Below are 13858 nucleotides of genomic sequence, written 5' to 3'. Positions count from 1 at the left end.
ATACCTGCTCACCTGTGGTGGTGAGTAAGAGCTGCCTCATGGTGAGACGCTGACCCAGCCCAGTTGTCTATGTGAATTTTGGACCTCTTGTCCCCAAAATGTAACTTTTACAGGCTTTAAGTCAGAATAAATAATAATTTGAAGGATGGGCAAATTGTCTAACTGGGTTGAGACCGTTTCCATGGCTTCCTTTTAAAGCCACCTTTTTAATGATTCGTTTTTCAAGAGGGAGGCCCATTAGCTCTGAAAGAAAGCAACTCCTGTCTACGGTTTGATTTTTCAGGCAACTACACATTAAGAGTTGACTGCTCACCCCTTCTCAATCAGTTGGTATATAATCTGACAAAACAGGTACAGACACTTCGTTTTTATTTTTTTTAGCTGTCTCCACTTCCACTTGCTTCTACCTCTCTTTCTGGCCTTCCTCTGTCCGTATGGGCTTGGTTACTCCAATCGAATACAAAGAAAGCTACTTAAGAATCTAAGACTTCAATGTCACGTTTCTAGATCCTAAGGAGGATCTCCACTGGCAAAGAATTGCTAGGTTCTGGGAGCAGCTACTGAAAAGATTCTGTTTCTCATCCTGCCCTAGACATGCCTTTGATGGTGGCAAGACCTGGAGAAAGACTGCCCTAAAGATCGCAAAACTAGGGCAGGCTTTTGTAAGATAATGTTGGCTTTCAAACAGCTCAGTCCTAAAACTCATCCCATTTTATTGATTGCATTTGGGATCTGTCCTCTTAAACCTGTTTTTGATGTATTTGCAATATAGTCGGACCCTCCTGTCCACTGATTCACTTATCTGCTGTCTGAAAATACTAAATAAAAACCAATAGAAGTACGTATTTATATGCATTTCTAGTGTGTATTTTAGGGACATGGTGGCATTGCGGGCTAAACCGCAGAAGCCTCTGTGCTGCAAGGTTGGAAGACCAGCCATCGTAAGATCGAATCTGCGTGACAGAGGGAGCTCCCATTGCTTGTCCCAGCTCCTGCCAACTTAGCGGTTCGAAAGCATAAATAGGTACCACCTTGGTGGGAAGGTAACGGCGTTCCGTGTCTAGTCACGCTGGCCACGTGACCACGGAAACTGTCTATGGACAAATGCTGGCTCTACGGCTTGGAAACAGGGATGAACACCGCGCCCCAGAGTCAGACATGACTGGACTAAATGTCAAGGGGAACCTTTACCTTTACCTAGGGTGTATTTACCAGAACTAGCCAACAGAGGGAGACAGAGGCAATAGACTATAGGGCTCAATATATCTGCGTTTTTCAGCATCCGTGGGGAAGGGAGCTTGAAAACAGTCCCCTGCAGATACCACAGTCCTACTGTATCTTCAACTGCTTAAAATGATAAAGACAGTGATAATGATCTGGGCACATTTCCCCCCTTTCTTTTACCTACTCTAGATCACAAGTCCTGATGAAGAATATGAAGGCAGATCTCTCTATGAGAGCTGGTTTGCAAAGGATCCTTCCCCAGAACATGAGAACCTTCCCAGGTGAAAAATTCTTCCTTGTCTTTTTTTCTGGTGGCAAATCTTATGAGTGTAGGCATCCATTAGCCATGTCCCCCAAGAAGAGTCCAGAGATGCAGGCAGCTGTTTGTACCAACTAAATCATTCTGACTGTTTTTAATCTGCATCAGGAACAGGCCTTTTTTAATGGCAATGGCTCTTAATTGCCCGTTCTTGATGGAGCTGTCCCCCCAATACTTTACATGGTGGAAGAAGGATTGCTCACAACTACATATTGTTTCTAGGAAGAAGTTTTTGTCCCTCAAGTCAATGTAAGGATCACAGACACACTGAGGCTGAAGATCAAGAAAACCTAGGACAGGTTGTGGCAAGTGACATCCATGACGATGAAACAATCCTTCATTTTGACTGCGAGAATGTTGGTTCCACTGGACTGTTGTCTAAGTTAGTGGTCCCCAACCTTGGGCCTCCAGATGTTCTTGGACTGCAACTCCCAGAAGCCTTCACCACCATCTCTGCTGGCCAGGATATCTGGGAGTTGAAGTCCAAGAACATCTGGAGGCCCAAGGTTGGGCTTTTCATGTTGATCATCAACATGAATGAGTGAGCCATCAAAGTGTGCACGCCACAGACAGAGAGAACTTTCACAACACACACGTTAGGTGTGGCAAATTTTGGAAGTGTATATCAGTACCCCATTTCAGGACTTCTTTTCAATAAATTTCCATGCTTTCACAGGACCTATCCTTTGCATGACAGCGATTCAGTGGTGACATGACAAGTGGTCTAACTATACCATCTTTTTGTCCCCTTTTGGGCAGGATAAACAAACTGGGCTCAGGGAGTGATTTTGAAGCTTATTTCCAGCGGCTGGGAATTGTTTCGGGCAGAGCGCGGTATACTAAGAATAGGGTAAGCTGATCAATTTGTGTGACAGCTGATATTGTTGTTTGTGAGATTATTTCTGGAAGGCTGTGAATGCACCACTGAAATGGGACTCCTTCTCTCTCTTTACTACAGCCTGCTTTCTTTTCGAGACAGGCACCAGCCCCACAAAAAAGGCTGAGAGAAATGCCTTTATGGCTATAGAAGCATCAGTCTTTGTTTCTACAGTAATAGTGCTGTGCGTTGGGTTCCAAACCAAAGCAGCCCAATTCAGACTGATCTGTATGAGATACAGATCAAAGCTGAATGGCCAGATTCTACGCCAAAGTGAAATGTATTTACAAACTGATTGTTGTTGAAAAAGTTCAACTTTAAAGGTGTCTAGAGCACGAACCTGTGGAACTAGCTATCTGAAATGTGGCAGATTTACTCCCTTTTTAGGCTCCAGTCTAGGGCATCACCAAAATTTGGGGGACGTGGTGGTGCTGCGGGCTAAACTGCAGAAGCCTGTGCTGCAGGGTCAGAAGACCAAGCAGTCGTAAGATCGAATCCACGCGACGGAGTGAGCGCCCGTCGCTTGTCCCAACTCCCGCCAACCTAGCGGTTCGAAAGCATGCAAATGCAAGTAGATAAATAGGGACCACCTCAGTGGGAAGGTAACAGCGTTCCGTGTCTAAGTCGCACTGGCCATGTGACCACGGACGATTGTCTTCGGACAAAACACTGGCTCTATGGCTTGGAAACGGGGATGAGCACCGCCCCCTAGAGTCGAACACGACTGGACAAAAATTGTCAAGGGGAACCTTTACCTTTACCTAGGGCATCACCAAAATTTCATATACATCAGTGCAAAATCATAAAATGTCATAGCTAGTTTTGGTTTCCCAAAGCATACACATAACAAATATGCAAATCAGTTTCAGCTCAATTAACCACTGAAATCTATGCTGATTATTATTATTATTATTATTATTATTATTATTATTATTATTATTATTATTATTATTATTATTATTATTATTATTATACTAATACTAATACTAATACTAATAGTAATACTACTACTACTACTACTACTACTACTACTACTACTAACAACAACAACAACAACAACAACAACAACAACAACAACAACAACAGCAGCAGCAGCAGCAGCAGCAGCAGCAGCAGCAGCAGCAGCAGCAGCAGAAATATGTGTTTTCAAGGTGTATTACATGAACTGGCCACTAGAGAGAACCAGAGACTATGCTATAAATAGGGTTCGCTATTATCTGTGGTTTCTGGCATCTGCAATCGGTCTTGGAATGTATCCCCTGTGGATATGGAGGTCCTCCTGTATTATTATTATTATTAGTAGTAGTAGTAGTAGTAGTAGTAGCAGCAGCAGGAGAGGTTATCTTTATATATTCTTCGAAAGACCTTTGTGGCTTTTCTCTGTAACCTCTCACAACCCTAAATTCTGTGGCTTAATAGATACATGAACATGGATCTCCCAAGTCCCAGCCGAACACTGTAACCGCTATACCACATTGCCCTTCTGATGCAGAAGTGATGCAATACTAAGGTAGCTTGTACGTTGTTGGCATGCTGTGGGTGCTGCTGTCTTTTGACCTGTTTGTTTGATCTCCCTGGCAGAAAGTGGACAAATTCAGCAACTATCCTGTTTACCACACCATATATGAGACCTTTGAGCTGGTCGAGCGCTTTTACGACCCCACCTTCAAGAAGCAGCTTGCGGTGGCTCAGCTACGGGCAGGGTTGGTCTATGAACTTGCCAGTTCCCTCGTCCTTCCTCTTCATTGCCAGGATTATGCGGAAGCGCTAAGAATTTATGCAAATGGAATCTATGATTTGGCCCAAAAACACAAAACACAACTTGAGATGTACGGAGTCTCATTTGGTGAGCATGACTTTAGTGCCATTCTGGATCCATACAGCGGTGCTTTCATAGAGCTGTGCAATAGACTCATAGGATAATTGTGTTGGAAGGCGCCTATAAGGCCATCGAGTCCAACCTCCTACTCAGTGCAGGAATCCAAATCAAAGCAGATCTGACAGATGTCCAGTTTTCTCTCGAAGGCCTCCAGCGTTGGAGTGCTAAGTAATTGGTTCCATTGTCTTACTACTCTTAACACTTCTGCCACCCCTCTGTTTAGGACTGCTAAATCCCCAGCTTCCCATATCCTGAAACCTTCGTGTCAAAACAGTGAACAGGGATGAGTCTTTATTTAACAGTCCAAAATACCCACAGTGTGCAAGAAAGAAGCTTATGAGTCTCAGTGACAGTGCTCCATTCCTTCCCTTTCCCTGACTGATATGAATGGCTCAAGTTCATGCATCCTTCGGCTCTCTCTTCAATTTTGCTTCCACTCACACCAGCCCTTTAAGGGTCCCGACACTGCACAAGTGCAACACACATGCAGATACCATATTTTTCTATGTATAAGACTATACTTTTGTCTAAAATCTTTAGACTAAAAATTGAGGGTCGTCTTACACGCGGAAGTAAGCTGAGGAGAGAACAAAAACAAGTGGAGGGGAAAGCAGGGATCAAAGCGATCCTGCAGCGCTTTGATCTCTTTCCCCCCACCCTTGCTAAGTCCCACTTAGATTTCTTAATTTTGGATTTAAAATGGGGGGGGGCGTCTTATATACGAAAAAATACAGTATTTTCATGTGGTGTCTAAAGCCCTATGTAAGAATCTGAAGCTCTTTGAGGCGTTGTGCTAGAGCAGTGGTTCTTAACCTTTGTTACTTGGATGTTTTTGAACTGCAACTCCCAGAAACCCCAGCCAGCACAGTTGGTGGTGAAGGCTTCTGGGAGTTGCAGCCCAAAACTCCTGAGTAACCCAAGGTTAAGAACCAGTGTGCTAGAGTGTTAGCTGTATATATTTATTTGATTTGATTTGATTTGATTTGATTTGATTTATACCCTGCCTATCTGGTCTAAAAGACCACTCTAGGTGGCTTCCAATATAGTAAAAACAGTGAAATAATAAAAAAAACACAAACAGTTACATAAATCATATTGTAATAAACAGAATACAACAATAGAATAGAAAATACATAAGGAGAGAATAAACAGAAAAGTCAGATATTAACTGGAGGGAAGGCCTGAATATATAGCCATGTTTTTAATTGACTTTTAAAAGTGTCCAAAGTGGGGGCCACGCGGATCTCAGGAGGGAGATTGTTCCAGAGGCGAGGAGCCACCGCCGAGAAGGCCTGGTTTCGTGTCCTTTCTTTCCGGGCCTCCCTCGTCGTTAGGCTCCTCAGCCTCACCCCCTGGCTCGTGCGGGTGATCCGAGTAGATCTAGGTGGAAGCAGGCGTTCTGTCAAGAATTGTTGCCAAGAATGTATAGAAAACCAATAACGTGGCACTAGTCTGCATCGAGAAAATATACTGTCCAGATCAATAGTCAGGTGGTCTAATCTGTGCTGGTCAGGTGCCATCTGGAATCCTGTGTCCAGTTCTGAGCACAATGGTTTGAGAAGGATATTGACAAGCTGGGTAGCATCCAGAGGAGGGTCATCAAGATGCAAAAAGGTCTGGAAACCAAGCTCTATGAGGAACAGACGAGGGAACTGGGTATGTTTAGCCTGGAGAACAGAAAACTGAGAGGTGATAGGATACCTGGCTTCAGATATTTTAAGGGTTGTCACACACAAAAATGGAGCAAGTTTGTTTTTTTGCAGTTCAGGAGTGTACGTAGGATCTATGCTCATGGGTTCAAATGACAAGAAAGGAGATTCTGATTGAACTTCCTGGCTGTAAGACAGTGGTCCTCAACCTTGGGACTCCAGATGTTCTTGGACTTCAACTCCCAGAAATCCTGGCCAGAAAAGGCAGTGGTGCAGGCTTCTGGGAGTTGTAGTCCAAGAACATCTAGAGGCCCAAGGTTGGTGACCACTGCTCTAAGAGATACTTGACAATGGTGTGGTCTGCCTCAGAAGGTGGTGGATAGAGATGGGGGGTATTTGTATACGAATACCCCCCATCTCTAGTGGTGGATCCTCTTTCACTGGATATTCTTAAATGAGAATGTGGATGGCCGTCTGTCAGGGGTGCTTTGGGTGTAGATTTCCCATTATTGGACTCAATAAGCCTAGAAGGGCCTTCCAGTTCTACCGATCTATGTTTCTATGAAACGGGAACCTAGGCTTTCAAACAATCTTGTGTTCCAAACTCAGACTTTGGTTCCTCCCATGCCACTTGCATAGACATTTGTGGAAGTGTAGCAACGCCGTATTACTTCATGTGGTGCCCTCAGAGCTGGCAGCCCTAACTACCAAGGGCTTCTCTCTGTAACTAATAGGTAAGGGAACATATCATTGGAGGAGATCATCCTGTCTAACCTCCTGCTTAGATCAAGAGATCAGCCCTGGCCTCTGTCAAGTGACAGTGTGCCACCATATCTCCAAGGGTTCTTAAATTTTGGTCTTCTAAATATCTTGGAATTCAGCTCCCGAAAGTCTAGCCAGCATGGCCAATGGTTAAGAATTCTGGGATTTGAAATCCAAAATGTCTAGATGCCCAGTGTTGTGATTTGACTCCGCTATCAAACTCCTCAAGCATTTCCCCTTAATAATCAACCAACTTAGCCTCTTGTAACTCTTAGATTGATCGCTGTCCTAGAGAGCATCTATTTTGCCATCTTTATGGAAGAATGTCAAGTGTTTGTAACCTATCACCTCTTTTCCCTTCAATCTTCTCTTCTTCAATCTAAATAGTTTCTTCATCTTATCGTAATGTTTTCCATGCATTAACATCATCTAATTTTGTTCCAGTTGTTCTACAGCAGATGTTCTTGGACTAAAACTCTCAGAAGCCTTCACCACTAGGTGTGCTGCCTAGGATTTCTGGGAGTTGTAGTCCAAGAACATCTGGGGACCCAAGGTTGGAAACCACTGGTCTACAGTATGGAGGAGGCCACATGAGCCCCTCCAGATGTTTTACATCAGAAGTTATTCACTAGCCTAGGGCTAGTGAAAATGAAACTTTCTACATGCACCCTGCATGTCCGCTCTGGACTGGGACTACTACCGTCTGCTCTCAGTAACAGGGGCCCTGTGTGTCTCAGGTAGATAAGGTACTTCCATTTCTTGCCTCTTTAAAAAAAATGGAGGGACACAGGCTTCCTCTTGGGACCATCTGTATGCCAATCATAGTCCTGCCACCTCCAACCATACTTTCCGTTCTCTTGTCGCTGAGTTTGTAACTCTTCATTTGCAGATTCCCTCTTTTCTGCGGTGACAAATTTCACAAAAGAAGCAACAGACTTTCACCACAAACTGGCACAGCTTGATCCGAATGAGTAAGCATCATATTTGCCAGGATCAGGACCAATTATTTTCAGATATTAAAGGATTCCCCCGCCTCTCCATGCTGAGGCTCTCAAAGGTTGAAGGGGATTCCCAGGGAACCTTAGAACTTGGTGGTAGTGGGCTGGGTTGTTTAGGAAACTTTAATTTAAATATTAAAATTCACAGCGGATGATGTCATCAGCCTTTGCACATGCACAGTTGAGCGACAGGATTCTAGCCAGGGTGCTTTCATATACTTCAGGGCTGTCCAGCTGGCTTCACTGCACATTGAAACGGAAACCACAGAATGGTACTGCCTGTTCAAGTCCATTTATAGTAGAGGGATGATGAAGGGGACCAGGCTGTTGAGATGGCCCAAAAAAATAGGAAGTGAAAAATTCCTTCAATCTCCTAAGGAGCATGAATACTAAATATATAGGAACAGCAGGCAGGTTGGAACATATCATCCCTTAGTTTAAGAGAGTCTATGGAAAACAGAACAGAAAGTCGAATGTGTCCGCCCTACAACATTTCCGACATCTTCATGTTCTCTTCGTCCTGCACAGTTCCATGGCCCTGCGGCGAACGAATGATCAGCTGATGCTTCTAGAGAGAGCCTTTATTGATCCTCTTGGTCTACCAGGCAGGCCCTTTTACAGGTAAACTGTCCTAATATAACAGGTGTGGGTAATATTGACCCATAGGCTGCATGCAACCCCACTGGCTCATTTCTGCACTCCCCAGCATCTCTGTTCCAAAAACACCCCCTATTATTTTTTAAGAGGGAAGGTGTTCAGAAGAATCCCATAGGAGGTATAGGAGATTTTTTTTACCCCGTTTTGAGGGGCTCTGGGAACCCCTGAGGCCCTCATACCTTTTCCTACTCTGTTTTAAATGTGTTTTTGGTCACTGCAGGGTGCAAAGGGATTAAATAAAAACATGTCATGGAAATCTTTACTAGCTATATTTACTTTACATAACTACTGCATTCTGAAAAACGTGCAAATTCGGCTCTACCCCCTTAGAAGCCCAACCTTTGCATGGGCAACCAATCTGCAAAAATGCCCTCAGCTTTCCCCAAATCACCCATCCTTGCAGTACTGAGAGGCTTATTTTTCAAAGCCATTAAATATACCTGGAAGATGCCAACACATTTGAGGTTGCACTGGTATCCTTCAAAAAGAGCCTCCTCATGATAATTTCTCTTTCCCACTTCCTGTAATCTCCATAAGAAATGCTTCCTCTTTTCCTTTCTGGTCCTTAGTCAAGCAGAAGAAGGACAAAGCATATTTTTCCATTTATAAGACACCCCCATTTATAAGACACCCCCCCCCACTTTTCTAACCCCCAAATTAAGAAAACATAGCTTTGAGTATTCAGTCTTTGGGGTCAGAGCGCTCGGACATTACAAGTCCCTGTTGAATCTGAGCACTGCCTATAGGCTCATGATTGGAGGAAGCTAAGTCTCTAGCAGCCAAATAGTGTAAGCCCCTCAATTTTTAGAGTAATAATTTTAGGAAAAAATAGCATCTCATACATGGAAAAATACGGTATATTCTTTGTTTTGATTCCCACACATGTGGTATCTTCTTTCTCCTATTGATTGATTGATTGATTGATTGATTGATTGATTGATTGATTGATTGATTTGATTTGATTTGATTGATTTGATTGATTGATTTGATTTGATTTGTATCCCGCCCATCTGGTCTATACGACCACTCCTACCACGCAAATACATTTTTATTCATATTGGCATGATGCACACTTAACACTACTCGGATGCTGGAGGTTCTCCTTTATTGAGCCTTTTGAAAGTTTTACAGTGGGGTCTTGACCTACGGAATTAATTCGTATTTGAATGGGGTCCATAGGTCGAAAAGTCCTCAGGTCGAAAATGCATTCCCCATAGAAATGCATTGAAAACCACTTAATCTGTACCCGGCCCAAGAACCCCCTCCCCCAAAATTTTTTTTAATAAAAATTAAACTTACCTTTCTGAAGCCTTCCGGGGTCTTCTGTTGCTGCCGTCACCGCTGCCCATGGCCTCTGAGGGCTTCTCCACCGCTGCCGGAGGCCTCTCGGAGGTCCCTCCCCCCCACCGATGCAGGCTTTCCCAGGGAGTAGACCGGGCCTACCGGGGGAAACCCTCCCCTGGTAGGCCCGGTCCACCCTGGGAAAGCCTGTGTCGGCGGGGGGTGGGGACCTCCGGAGGCCTTCCAGGGCTTCTCCGCCGCCATGGGTGGTATCTCAGAGGTCCCCCTCCCCGCTGCCAATAATGCCTCCGAAGCACTATCAGTGGTGGTGGGGACCTCCGAGATGCCTCCTATGGCGGCGGAGAAGCCCTGGAAGGCATCCGGAGGCACGACCTACGGCCTATGGACCGGAAGGGGGAGGTGGGGAAAGCGCCAAGTTCGAATTTGCCGCTTTCCTCGCCTCCCCCTTCTGGTCCGTAGCTCGATTCTCCAGCCGCAAGTTGAAATGAAACTTTGCGGCCGGGGACGTCCATAGGTCGAAAAGTACGTAAGTGGAGCCGTCCGTAAGTCGAGACTCCACTGTAATTGCATTTGCTTTTACATTCATCCCTGTTATCCACCATGCTTTTTTGGTCAAAAAGCAGGATATAAATTCAATAAGCCAATATATCATGTTACTGCATGGCTTGTGTAGTAGCTACAATATTATCTTTTCTGGTGACAAATGAAGATTTTTTTTTTAAAAAAAAAACTTTGTTTAAAGAAAACTATTATTTCAGTACTGTTTTACTGTATTTTTCTGTATATAAGATGCTACATTTCCCTAAAATCATTACCCTAAAAATTGAGGCGTGTCTTTTACATGGAAGTAAGCTGAGATAGCTGAGGAGAGAACAAAATGGCACGTATCTTACCTCTGTAAACAGGCTTCCTTCATCCACAAGGCTTAGTTTCCTACAGTGAGGAGACTTAGCTTCCTCCAATCATGAGCCTTATGGAACCGACGTCAGCTGATCCTAAACAAACCAATTGGAACACACCTCCTTGGAGGTGGAGCTTGTAGGCTTAAGATTCAACAGAGATAAAATGTCTGACGTTCTGAGCCCAGAGGCTGAATCCTCGAAGCTAAGTTTTCTTAATTTTGGGGTTAGAAAATGGGAGGGAGTGGTTTATAAATGGGGGTGTGTTATAAACAGAAAAATACGGTAAATTGCTTTATGAATACTCTCTGACTGAACTGCAATTTCTGCTGGTATATTTTGTTTTTATACACATCTGTAAAAACCATCCTGGAATCTTTTGTTCAAGGGTACAGTGCCCGTAAATATACTCAGATTTGCTATTCGTTGATGATTTTATTGCCCTACAGACACATCATCTTTGCCCCAAGCCGTCACAACAAGTATGCCGGAGTCTCCTTCCCTGGGATCTACGACGCCTTGTTTGACATTGACAACAAAAGAGATCAACACCAAGCTTGGGAGGAAGTCAAGAGGCAGATCTCCATTGCTGCTTTCACAGTGCAGGCTGCCGCGGGAACACTGAAAGATGCGATCTAGGGCAATGACACCACATTGCCGATGGCAATGAGCACCCTCCAAGCAGATGGAATTTCCAACAGTAGTAGTGCCAGGATGATGTGGTTTTCTGTGCCAGAGATGGCGACTATGTGTCCCTGTAAGATACTGCCAGACTGAAAACTGCCAGTTTCCTTTTATTTTGGCTGCTATTGATACGGACTGAAATACGACATCTGGAGACTCATATATTCCTTCTTTTTCCTTTGTGTTTTCAGGAGAGGTGAGCAGAAAGACCCACCTATGAGGGCAGCATCCCCTCTTTCTCTTTCTTTTCAGTTTCAGTGGTCACAGTTGCTCATCAAAATGACTTAAACATTTTCTGCTCCTGGGACTGTCTGCAAGCTTTACAGACTTCCCAAATGTGAAAGTGTTCAAATATGGATATTTTAGGCTGTCAACAAACATGATATCCATTGTGTTGTAATGGATAGTGAAACAGACTAGACTCAGGCAACCTCTGCTCAGCCATGGAAATTCACTGGGATGTGTGTGTGGAACTGGTAAAGCCACTCCTGAGATACATTGTTTACTTTGAAAGTCCTCTTAGGGTTTCTATAAGTTGGTTCTGACTTGATGGTACGTAATAAAAACTATTCAGGGAGAGCTTGCATTTTATTTAGAAGGTAAAGTCACTTCAATATTCTCTTTTTGCTGGAAATGGCTGGTCAGGCGAGGGTGCAAGGCTACTTTGTGCCGTTCCCTGTCTTGGATCAGACAGCTGATCTGGCAGCGTAGTCATTACTGGCCAAAATCCTATTACTTAGCGTAGTAAATCACACTAAAATAGTTCCATGGAATCAATGGGGATGAAAGTTCTATTGATTCAAATGGGACTACAGTGGTGCCTCGCAAGACGAATTTAATTCGTTCTGCAGTTAATGTTGTCTTGCGAAAAATTCATCTTGCGAAATGCTTTTTCCCATAGGAATGCATTGAAATCTAATTAATGCATTCCTATGGGCAAAAAAAGTCAGAACAAAGTCAAATTTGTTTTACAAAGGGATTATTAAGTGCTCTTTAAAACCATACATATTGTGCAGATGATTTAAAATTTTTTGATCAAAAACCTTTAACTTTTTAAACATCACAGAAAAACATTTAAAAAATCAGCAAACATGAGGCAGAAACAAAAAACGGAAAATATTCGTCTTGCAAAGCATGGCCATAGGAACATTTGTCTTGCGAGTCATCAACCCCATTGCCAAAACCATATGTCTTGCAAGTTTTTTGTCCTGCAAGGCATTTGTCTTGCAAGGCACCACTGTATTCTAACTGTGACTTATTATGCTAAAGTTGCAGCTAGAGTAAACCCATTTGAATCAATGAAACTTATGGAAAGGTTGGCTCATCAAATCCCATTGATTCAATGAGCCTACTCTAGTGCAATTTACTATGCGAAGCAACAGGATTTTGGCCATTCTTGCACCACTCTGTATTGGAGAGTTGAGTACTGCTAGGCCACTGTGTTACTCATTCTGCGAGGAGGAGATAGGACACCTGGTCTTCATTTATTGATGTATGACTCTTTGACAGAACAAGGGTAGGCCAGAATTGACACAGCATCTTTGCAGCATTGCTTGAGGGTTAGGGTGAAGCAATACATTTATCCCTACTTAGAAAAGATCCACCGACAGATGCTATAGCTGCTCAAATGCTGCTTTGGTCCTGCCAATATTGAATGTTATACTGGGAATGTTATACTAGGGTGGGGATGCCAGGCTGTCCAAACCCATATTCACCCATGAAGCATGACGGAGACAGTAACCATCCCCTTTTAGCCCAACCTGCCTTACAGATTATTGTTAGATGACCCCCCCCAAAAAAAAAACACCAGGAGAATTAGGCTGGGCTGAGAAATGTTGAGGCTGAAGGTAGTAAGAAATGTTTTAGAGAGCTTCATTGGCCAGGAGCTTGGTTCCAGGTGAAATTTAATGGATAGATTGAGACTCTCATTGGAAGCCCAGCTTCGCCATGTAGTTGTGTGTTCAGATGCTAAAGGGATCTCACGTACTAAAGGGATCGGCTTGCAGTGGGTCAGACTAAATGATTATCGTGGAGTCTAGTACTGTCTACTTTTCCAGGCAGTTCACCACCATGTCAGAGAGAGGGCACTGATCTCTGGCATGCAAATTATTTTCCCTTCATCAGATTTTTGGTCCTCGACACCTCTGTTCATGTTAAAAAGGTGATCTTTCAGCACACGTACTACTTTTGCTGGGTAGCGCACACTGCTAATCTGCCTCAGACCAGTTCTGAGGTTCTCTCTTCATAGCATGTTTGTAAAGCTATCGCCATTTTAGACTGCTAAGATAGAAGAGATAAATCTGCTTTCTGCAGGGCTCTACTATTTATAAATGAATCTATCCAAAAGGATTTTATCAGAATTCCAGCCAAGAGTAAAGTATACTTTCCCCTACATTCATTTTACCACCTTTCTGACTAAATATTTGTTTAATGCCATTGTTTAATGCTCCTTGACTCTTCTGAGTTCATAAACTCTACCTCTGTTCCATAATGTCGTATGAAGTAAGTCACAGTTGCTTCCACAGATTTTTTTAAAATCACATTTAGGAGCTTTTGGGAGAGGGTTCACCAAAGCAGAATGAGAACAGTGAGATGTAAGGAAAAAGTA

General features: G+C 43.5%; 1 protein-coding gene across 4 annotated transcripts in view; it reads left to right on the top strand.

The window, feature by feature from the left end:
• Nucleotides 1-13038, top strand: part of NAALAD2 (N-acetylated alpha-linked acidic dipeptidase 2) — a 43431-nt gene extending 30393 nt beyond the window's left edge. For 2 of the 4 annotated variants that reach the window (XM_072993561.2, XM_072993562.2), the window contains 7 exons: nt 284-351; nt 1414-1505; nt 2303-2393; nt 4002-4266; nt 7600-7681; nt 8237-8329; nt 11016-13038. In XM_072993561.2, coding sequence (XP_072849662.2) covers nt 284-351; nt 1414-1505; nt 2303-2393; nt 4002-4266; nt 7600-7681; nt 8237-8329; nt 11016-11205 — 881 coding nt within the window. In that variant the 3' untranslated portion in view covers nt 11206-13038. The remainder of the gene's footprint in view (nt 1-283; nt 352-1413; nt 1506-2302; nt 2394-4001; nt 4267-7599; nt 7682-8236; nt 8330-11015) is intronic. The other 2 variants (XR_012084969.2, XR_012084968.2) reach the window with 2 other exon arrangements.
• Nucleotides 13039-13858: the final 820 nt, after the last annotated feature.

This window comes from Pogona vitticeps, chromosome 3, assembly GCF_051106095.1.
Source record: "Pogona vitticeps strain Pit_001003342236 chromosome 3, PviZW2.1, whole genome shotgun sequence".
NCBI classification, from domain to species: Eukaryota; Metazoa; Chordata; class Lepidosauria; order Squamata; family Agamidae; genus Pogona; species Pogona vitticeps.
Note: the sequence above shows the minus strand (reverse complement) of the source record. Positions and strands in the feature narration are given on the sequence as shown.